The sequence below is a fragment of the Eriocheir sinensis genome, chromosome 14 (assembly GCF_024679095.1).
Source record: "Eriocheir sinensis breed Jianghai 21 chromosome 14, ASM2467909v1, whole genome shotgun sequence".
NCBI classification, from domain to species: Eukaryota; Metazoa; Arthropoda; class Malacostraca; order Decapoda; family Varunidae; genus Eriocheir; species Eriocheir sinensis.
In genome coordinates, this window is record NC_066522.1 from 7,660,214 (window position 1) to 7,671,113 (window position 10,900).

The window sequence follows — 10,900 nt, forward strand, 5'->3', positions numbered from 1 at the left end:
GGGCCAATGTGACATTCGGGTTATCACAGTTTATCTTGACCAGGTTTCCCCAGATATCCATTTATCGACCTGCCCGAAGTAGATAATGAATAGCGGGGATGAACAGCTGTGTGAGCTGCACGCGAACTGCCCGGGGTGGGATTCCAACACAAGCCCGCGGATCGTGGGTTCGGCACGCTAACCACTACATCACGGAGGCAAGCTATTTTACACACACACACACACACACACACACACACACACACACACACACAAACAAACAAACAAAACACGGCCCGGTAGCTCAGTGGATAGAGCGTCTGCCTCCCAACCAGAAGGACCGGGGCTTGATTCCCCGGCCGGGTGAAGATAAGTTGGGTTTATCTTCTTTCACGTGTAGCCCCTGTTCACCTAGCAGTGAGTAGGTACGCGACGTCAGGCAAGGAGTTGTGACCTCGTTGTCGCGGTGTGTTGTGTGTGAGTGGTCTCAGTCCTACCCAAAGATTGGTACTATGAGCTCTGTGCTCTTCCGTAGGGGAACGGCTGGCTGTCTCGAGAGAGACCCGCGGCAGACCAAGAGGTGAATTACACACACACACACACACACACACACACACACACACACACACACACACACACACACACACACACTCACACACACACACAATTGAAAATAGCCTCCCTTATCAACTCTTTACGAGAACCATGAAAGTGGTAGAAGTAGTAGAAGTAGTATATTATAATAGTAGTAGTAGTAGTAGTAGGAGGAGGAGGAGGAGGAGGAGGAAGAGGAGGAGGGAGGAGAAGTAGTAGTAGTAGTAACATCATCATCATCTCCCTCCCCGGTCACTCACCGCCGTCGTCCTCGCCCGTGAGGAAGGTGAAGGTGGTGACGACCAGGCGCGTGCTGCCCCGCCAGCCCACCGCCTTGATCACGTAGCGCTGCAGCCGGTACAGGCCCCCCAGGCGGAACTTGAAGCTGGCGGAGAAAGACAAACTATTAGGGCTATTCTTTTTTTTTTGCCATCAGCCAATCGTGGCTTATAGGCCAGGAGGACTACAATACTCCACCCAGCTGAGGAGGAGGAGGAGGAGGAGGGGGAAGAAAAGAGTTTGTCCTCATACATTAATCATCTCCTTTACCCGAAATATTGGAAGCTGTGAAGGGAGCGATATACTAAATTATTAAAATCGTTGTAGATGTAAAGAAGAAAGTATTACTCTGCCATTAATCTTCACAAATAAAGCAGTTTCATATATATATATATATATATATATATATATATATATATATATATATATATATATATATATATATATATATATATATATATATATATATATATATATATATATATATATATATATATATATATATATATATATATATATATATATATATATATATACCTGTTGGGTAGGCATCTTCCTAGTGGGGCTGATGGTCGTTAAGGCTTCTTCAGGTGGGGCCTGATGTCGGCCCAGCCCCCCCGTTCAGGCGAGGTGTTTATAGTGGCGCCATCTTGCATTGAAACTCGTTCTTGATTCGCTTGGACAGCTTCCTCTAGAGTCCGGGTTGATGGGTGGTCTTCAGGACAGCATGTGGGTAGTTTAAGCCACTCATGAGTTCGAACCCATCGTCCATCACGCGGTGAATGAACACATCTCACTGACCTTCTAGTTATATATATATATATATATATATATATATATATATATATATATATATATATATAAATATATATATATATATATATATATATATATATATATATATATATATATATATATATATATATATATATATATATATATATATATATCTATATATATTTGTGTGTGTGTGTGTAGCCTGGCAAATGGCATAAACTTCCTTCGTTTCGTGCCTTGTTCAGGACGTTGGAGGTCTCAAGGACATTCTCACTGGCCTTAGGAGACATCGCGTGACTTGTGGTTCCTCTCTCAAGGCAATGACACGCTAGAAGGCCTCCAGAACGTGCGCGTCATTAGTTGTGTTCGTACAAAAATCTGACGCCGAGGACTCACTTTTTTAACCTTTTCCGACGCGGTATATTTTTACCTGCTAATGTCCTACTGGCGTACTTGAAAAATACCTACCTACCTACCTACCTTCCTACCTATCTACTTACATACATACATAGATACATACATACATACATACGTACACATTATACCTTCTGCATTCCTTTTATCCTCTCTTCTTTTCTCTCTTTCCTTAGTCTTTTTTTTCTGGTAACACACACAGATGATATCTACACTAACTAAAGGCACCTCTTTACTAATCATATCCTCTGGTCAGCTAGGAATGCGTTCAAACCCATGATCAGTTTCCAGAATTAAGTCAAGAACACGAACACACGCGTGCGCACACACACACACACACACACACACACACACACACACACACACACACACACACACACACACACACCATCCCCCCCCCCCCCACCACATAACCATACATAAAACCATCTCTTCCGTTGTACCATCACTCACCCTCAAAACCAGTTACTATAGTGAACCCAAGAAGTGATATATTTAACCTCGCTTTGACCTCGTATTGACTTAACCCTGACCTCATTCCCCTTTTACCCTTGACATTACACTCCTCACTCTAGCTTCTTCCCTCGCCCCAACACGTTCTTTTTTTGTCCTTATCCCATTCTCTTTTTTCATTCTTTCCTCGCCCGGCCCTCATTCTCACCTCGCCTTTATCTCATTCTCCTTTCATTCTTTCCTCGCCGAAACTTTTCCTCCCCTCGCCCTTTTCTCATTCTCTCCTTTATTTCTGACCTCGCTCTGACTCACCCTTCCCTCTCTCTCATCTCATTCTCCCCTCGTTATGACCTTGTGGTGACTCATCCTTTTGTTGTTGTTTTTCTCATTCTTACATACTGACCAATCTCTTACTTATCCCCCCTCGCCATTACCTATCACCTTCTCCCCTTACCCTCACCTCGCCCTGACTTATCCTTCCCATTCTTCATTTTATTCTCCCCTCACCCTCACTTGCCTGTCCGAGCTGTCTGGGTTATTGGCACCTCCCCTATGAGCCGCTGAGCCGTGGGTGACGCGCGAGTCGTAGCTCAAACCAAGGAAGTTTAAGGACAGGTAGGCAGGTAGTTGAATAGTTAGTTTAATAGCTAGTCAAACAGCTAGTTAGAGTTGGTTAGATATTTAGTTAGATAGTTAAATAGTTACTGGATCGGTCTTTTTTTCAGTATTTTGTGTTTTTATCATATGTTGTTGTGTTGATCCTGTTTTTTTATATTATCCATTTTTGGTCTTATTTACATTTTATCTTTTTTTTTTTACTCTTTTTTTTATATCATTCACTTTGTGGTGTTCTGTGGTGGTCTGGATGAGCCTCTTTGTCCCCGTAAAAGACTCACCCATAATTAGGTTGATGATGTTAGGGGCTAAAAGTGGATGATGTGTGTTTGTATTTTTTTATATTAATATTTAATTTTAGTATATTTTATATACTTATTTAATTGTTTTATTTGTTTATTTATTTAATTTTATTTATTTTATTTTGTTATATTTTTTTTATTTCTTATTGGCGTTTCCTTTTTTTTCTTTCTTTTTTTTCTTTTTTATATAATTTTATTGCTGTTTTTTTTCTCGATGTTGGTTTTCTTATTCGATGTTTTTTTCTCTTTTATATCATCCTTTCTTGGTGTTCTTTGTTGGTCTGGGTGAACCTCTTTCCTCCCAGAAGAGATCCATAATTAATTTTGGCGATGTTGATGTTAGGGCCTAAAGGTGGATGATGTTTGTTTTCTTTTCTCGATGTTGTTTCTATATTTTCTTTATTTTCCTTTTTTTTTATTTCTACATTAAAATAATGTAGAAATAAAAAAATGAAAATAAGGAAAATATAGAAGCAACATCGAGAAAAGAAAACAAACATCCTCCACCTTTAGGCCCTAACATCAACAACGCCAAAGTATTTGTGGGTTTCTTCTTCGGGGCGTTCTTATTACGTTATCTTTTTTTCCGTTCTTTTAAACCATACATTTTTTGGTCTTCTGTTTTAGCCTGAATGATCCGTGTGTATCTTATGCTTTTATCGCTGTTGTTTTCTAAAGTATCCTTTTTTCGGTGTTCATGCGCCCTGGGGGGGAGGTGACAGGGCTCCCATTCCTCCACTTAATCGTGCGGCGAGTATAGTTACTTATAATTAGGTAGTTAAATGGTTAGTTTAATAGATAGTCAAACAGTTGTAGTTAATTTGTTAGCTCGTTAGATGGTTGATTACTATGTTAGTTAGTTAGTTGGTTAGGTAGGTAGGCACAAGGAGGTTTGAGGACTTAAACTAACCATGTTATCCTCTTTTCATAGGGTCTTGCAGTGAGCTCGACCTGCCATCTGGTGACTGTCTTAGAAAAAAAAAAAAAAAAGCATGAGGGCTTTGTCAAATATTTTTCTTACAAGTTTTTCGTTAGTATTTAGAAATCACATATTTTTCTTATAGCAACGATATAGAGACAATTGACTTAGTAGTAGTATTTAAGAAACAGGGAAACGTAAGAAAAAGAAAATTAAACTATTTTTTTCCCACAGAAGTAATCGTCACATGCTATATTTTGCTCTTTTAAAGTTCATTATATATTATAAGATGCTAAAGATGTATGTATTACGATTTAAATTATCAATATCAAATAAGTTAATACTTGCTGCCGGGCCCGGGAGCATACGATATGTTTTGCAGCAGCGTAAACAACCTCACGTGCTCTTGATTGGAGAGATCGAGGAATGCATCGTGTGTGAGGCAGGGGCGTACCAGCCGGAGGAAATGTTGAGCGGAACATTTTTTCAATACCTTCCTTCACTACTTGTAAGAAATTGAAAGCAAGACACCATTGTTTGACTTGTTTGCCTTCTCTTTCCTTGCATGAAGGAAATATTTACCCATGAATGCGCATTGATGCATTCCTATGAATCGCTGGATGGAGTGTTGCGGATATTATTATTGAATGCGTTCTATTTTGCCAACGTTTTCATTATAACGTCATGAATAATGTACAATGGCTGGAGTAGGTAGGAAGACACCTAAATTTCTGCAACATTCATGTCTTCGCTCTAATTTTCATTCTGTGCTTCTCTTCCCAAACCGAGAAACCTTGGGTTTCTGACAGGCAATAATCTCTCTTACTCTGTTCCCTATCTCTATTCAATTTCAAATTTCAATCCATGTTGAAATTGCGCCTACAACGACGACATATCCTCTCTCGTGCCCCGACGACGGCTCTCTGAATTTTCCACCATCTGGTTATGTCCTATCTGTCTGTACACCTGGACCCCCCACCGAGAGGCGATGTTCTGCATTTTGCTTCGACGACCTTTCTTCCGATTTCCCGTGGAATGATTGGTGCTTCAGATTATTGCTTCAGCCCTGTGTGTGTGCTCGCATCACAGAGGTGATGATCTTCTGGAATGGAGCATTACATTCGTTTCTTCTCTACCTCACGCTAAAAGCCCTCACAAAGATACAGGAATCTCAACCACAAATAATTATAGACTTACATTTCTGCCCGAAATCGTGCCAAATCTATTCTCCGACTACCAAAAAATTCTTTCATAAACTTTTCACAAAAAACTCCTCCTACTCTCCCCTCTCCTACTCCTGTTATCTGACCCCTTCTAAAATGATGTTTCTATGCCCTCTGCCTCTGGCCTCGTAAAGGCTTAAACCTCTGATGGATGACCTCCTATTGTCCTTCCTGATAAAGCTGTGCCTGTCATCACCTCACCTGTCCTGGTCACCGCTTACGCCCTCTGCCTGCCTACCTTCCTTCTGTTCTTCTTATGCCTTCACACAGCACAGCTTCACACAAGAAGGGTGACCGCTCCAATCCCTCAAACTACCGTCCTATTGCTTTACTTTCTTTGTCTATCTAAAGCTTTTGAATCAATCTCCTTAACTGACTCTTGGTCATCCTCTCTTAGCCGTTTCGGTCCTTGTGAAACTTTGCGCATGGACTGGACAAGCTTTTCTTAGGGTCTGGCACAAATCTTTTCTTTTCGCTACCCCTCTACATTTTCTATCCTTCTCTCTGTACCTTTATCTCAGTTTCCTTTCTGACCGTTCTATTTCTGCCGTGAGCATTCGGTCTTTCTAAATCTAATCTATTAACAGTGGTGTCCAGGAGTTTCTCCCCTATCTCACTCTTTTCTGTTGTTTGATCTTCTTTCCAAAAACCATTCCTTATCCACTATTTCCCATTGCATTAAACATCACATTATTCATCTCTTCTGAAGACTCCCAGAACTTAAGAACTTAACGACTCAAGGCTGGGCTTTGGGGAATTAACGATTGGTTTATATTTATTGATTGGGGGAAAAGAAAGATTGGTCCTTCAACGCCTAAAACACACAGTTTCACACCTATCCCTCGACACAATCTTCCAAACAACTATCCCTATTCTTTCAGCTTCCCTCGATAGTTATGTCCGTCTGTACCGTTCCCCCAGTCCTTCCCCCCCTTGTTGTCTTATATATCCCTCGTATGTCTCTGCCCTCAATGAGTATGGGCAGTGTGGGCGTCTCCCTCACAGCTCTTCTGAAGGGAAAAGAGGCAGCTCGTCGTATCAGCTCTCCTCCTCATACTGATAGTCTTCCACCCAAATTCCGCGCTGCAATGTGCCTCTTTCTATCTTCCTTTTTAGGGAAGCAAAGGAGGGTTTTTTTTTTTTTTTATTTTTACTTTTTTTTTTTGCCCTTTGAGCTGTCTCCCCATAAAAAAAAAAAAAAAACCACTCAGATTTTTTTGGTGTAAACATAATATTGACCATTACAACTCTGATATGTTCTTAGTTTGGTACAGAAAAATGTCACCTCAGCCTCGCCGGACTCCAGAGGTCCCTAGGTTTGGAGCTGACAGAGTTTCCAACAGGTGGCAAGTCGAACTAAGTGCAAGACCCTGTTATTCTCAGTTAATATCCCGGCTACACGTATTGGAAAAAGCTTACTCTGATATATTCTAACCTATTCCAACCTTACTAACTTAACTCGCCCTGACTCATCCTTTCCTCACCTTAATCTCATTCTCCTTTCATTCTGATCTCAGCCTAACACAGCCTTCCTTGTTCTTCTTATGTCCTTATACTGGGCGGGTGCTGAACACGGCTACAGTTTAGAAATATGACACCCCGGCCCTCATCCTCTCGCTCACTCCTGAGTCCCTGCCCACCCATCCCTCAGCCCCGCACAACGCCTTGTCACTCACCCGAGGCGGTTCGTGTTGGGGTCATAGAGGGAGGCGGGGTCGAAGTCTCCGCCCTCCGCCACGGTCTTGAGGGTGATGGAGTGAAAGCTGGAGTCCGTCGGGTCCTGGTAGATCATCGTCACCTGAAGGAAAAGAAAGAAAGGTGTGTTTATATTTGTGATTTAATAGAAGGGGAGACAGGACAAGAATCACAAAAGGAATAAAAGGTAGAGATTTTTTTTTCTTCTTCGCACTAATCCCTAATGGGGTCTGCCGCTCCCATAATGTTGTCGCCAGTAGCTCCTGTCTTCTGCGCCCTCTTCCTCCAGACCCACCTGCTCATGTCTCTCTCCATCTCTCCACCTGATCCTCTGTCTTCCCCTCGTTCTTCTTCCTTCCACCTGACTCCTCCATGCCGTCTTTACAGGGTCAACCTCCCCTAACCCCCCCCCCCCCCCCCAAAAAAAAAAAAAAAAGGGAACGTATGTTTTCTTTTGTTGAACTGGAAGGGGAGACTCACCAAGAATGACAAAAAGAAAGAAAGAAAAGTTAGAGAAAATTCCTCTCCCCCCAAAAAAGGAAGGTGTGTTTTCTCATGTTTTACTGGGAGAAATAACACGAACAACGACAAAAAAAAGGTAGATAAAGTCCCCCCCTCAAAAAAAAAATGGAAGGTGCGTTTTCTTATATTTTACTGGAAGAGGAGACGGGACAAAAATAACTAAAAAAGAAGATAGAGGAAATCCCCGTAACACACTGATCCAACGAGGGTAAAATTAGATCACCGAACTTGTTATATTTGATCTAAAGAATGATGGACAGTGACGGAAAGGGGAAGGGGAAGGAGAAATGGAGATAAGGTTTTAGATATTCTTGATAGTATTTTCTTCAGGTTGAGAGTGTTATAGTCAGGGAAGGGAAAGGATGAAGGGAGATAATGTTATAAGTATTTTTGGTGGTACTTTTTCAGGGAAGGGAAAGGAAAAAGGGAGTTAAAGTTTTAGAAATTCTTGTTAGTTTTTTTTTAGGTTGGGAGTGTAATAATCAGGAAAGGGAAAGGAAAAAAAAAGGGAGAAAAGTTTTGAATATTCTTGGTCGTATTTATTTCACAGGTTGAGTGTGTGTAATAGTCAGGGAAGGGGAAGGAAAAAGGGAGATATAATTTCAAATACTCTTGGTAGTTTTCGTTTTCAGGTTGAGAGTGTGATGGTCAAGAAAGGGAAATGAAAAAAAATATATATATAATTTTTTATGTATTCTTTCTAGTTTCTTTTTTCAGGTTGGGCGTGTGTAATAGTCAGGGTGGAGGATGACTGATTTGATGTATGATTTTTCGATGATGTCACACACGGAGCTTACACGTGACAGCTGCTGAGAGACAAGGCATTCATCATCATTTCTCAGGCTCGTCCGTAAATCGATTCAGTATACATTTGAAATTTTCTCGCGTGTTTGCGTTAACTACACATCGGCTTAATTTCTTCCACTCATCCACTCCCCTATTAGTGAACCAGTTTGTGAACATCTCCGTGGATATTGCTTGTGTGTGTGTGTGTGTGTGTGTGTGTGTAAATGTTAGATACGGCAGGCTTACTACTACTACTACTCCTACTACTACTACTGCTACAACTACTACTATTACTACTACTACTACTGCACACACACACACACACACACACACACACACACACACACACACACACACTCACACACACACACACGACCATGACCAAGGTCATTCACACAGTCATATCAAAACTAATAACCCTTCTTGTTCCCGCACTTCCCCTTCCCCCCTCTAATCTAGTCCCCCCCCCCCTCCTCTCGCCAATACACACACACACACACACACACACACACACACACACACACACACACACACACACACACACGGCCATGACCAAGGTCACGCACGCAATCATATCAACAATGATAAACCTTCTCCCCCTTTCCACACTTGCCCTTTCCCCCCTCTATTCTAGCTCTCCCCCCCCCACCGCTCGACGACACATGCGCGCACGCGCGCGCGAGCACACACACACACACACACACACACACACACACACACACACACATATCCGTCACTGGAGCTCCAGCTCATTCGTGGAGGTTACTGCTGGTGATCGCGAGTCTATCGCGTGATTAGATTATGATGATACCTTTTTATACCTTTTCATACCTCATTGGATACCACTTTGGCCTGTCACCCGGCAAGCTGAGATTCGAGTTGAGCTCAGCCCACTCGAGATCTTGAACCCACTAAACAGTTTTCTCTGACAGGAGCAGTTACTGTCCCCCTTGAGCAAGGTGGGTGGGGGGAGGTCCTAGAAGTATTCATAAGTTGGCCTCCCGAGCCAAAATAATAACTTTCCGCGAGGTTATTGGCTGGAGATCACGCGTTCAGCATATGATCAGACCGTGGGTAAATAACACACACACACACACACACACACACACACACACACGGGTACATGCTACCGCTGATGGACCGCCATTTGGAGGGGGCGTGTTCGTTCGTGCACGTACGCCAGGCATGCGGCGCTGAGAGACGGCACGGCAAGGACGACCCGCCGCGGCACGCCATCATTAATGCCACTTCTGCTTTTACTGCTACAGCTACTACGACTACTATTACTACTACTACTACTACTACTACTACTACTACTACTACTACTACTACTACTACTACTACTACTACTACTACTACTACTACAACTACTACTACTACTACTACCGCTACTACTACTACTATTCCTACTACTACTACTTCTACTACTACTACTTTTTTTCTACTTCTACTACTACTACTATTACTACTACTACTACTGCTACTACTACTACTACTACTACTACTACTACTACTACTACTACTACTACTACTACTACTACTACTACTACTACTACTACTACCACCACCACAACTAATTCTACAACGCTAGCACAACTACTACTACTACTATTACTACCACTACTACCTTTGCAACCACCACCATCACCATCATTACTACTACCACCTCCACCACCACTACACTGAATAAAAAGTACCACCCCATTTATCATGAAGAGAAATTGGACCATTCTTGATTGCCATTTTTTTTTGTTTCACTCTATACGAATACCATGACACGGGAGATATGTTTTTTTTTATATTATTTGTATAGTCCTCTCTCTCTCTCTCTCTCTCTCTCTCTCTATTTGTATCTCTCTCTCTCTCTCTCTCTCTCTCTCTCTCTCTCTCTCTCTCTCTCTCTCTCTCTCTCTCTCTCTCTCTCTCTCTCTCTCTCTCTCTCTCTCTCTCTATCTATCTATCTATCCCGCCTTAATCGTAATAATATACTAACGTTTTTATTTTCATTATTTTTATTTTCAATCATATTCTATTTTTATCTGGTGGAATATCAAGATTGCGGATATTTTTTTTATATTAATTGTGCAGTCCTCTCTCTCTCTCTCTCTCTCTCTCTCTCTCTCTCTCTCTCTCTCTCTCTCTCTCTCTCTCTCTCTCTCTCTCTCTCTCTCTCTCTCTCTCTCTCTCTCTCTCTCTCTCTCTGAACTTGACCCTAAATGAATAGTGACCTTTACATTTCCACTACAACGAACACTACACTTAAAAAAACCTCAATACCTGAATTTATGACCCCCAAGCACGTCCACCATAACAACCATCCTCCATCATTGCTCCTGCCGCCA

General features: G+C 41.9%; 1 protein-coding gene across 1 annotated transcript in view; it reads right to left on the reverse strand.

The window, feature by feature from the left end:
* LOC126998399 (uncharacterized) overlaps nt 1-10,900 on the reverse strand; it is a 108,142-nt gene that overhangs the window by 16,070 nt on the left and 81,172 nt on the right. Inside the window, exons 2-3 of the mRNA XM_050860033.1 lie at nt 7,232-7,353; nt 834-958 (exon numbers count right to left, since the gene is read on the reverse strand). Of these exons, the coding sequence (XP_050715990.1) occupies nt 834-958; nt 7,232-7,353 (247 nt within the window). The remainder of the gene's footprint in view (nt 1-833; nt 959-7,231; nt 7,354-10,900) is intronic.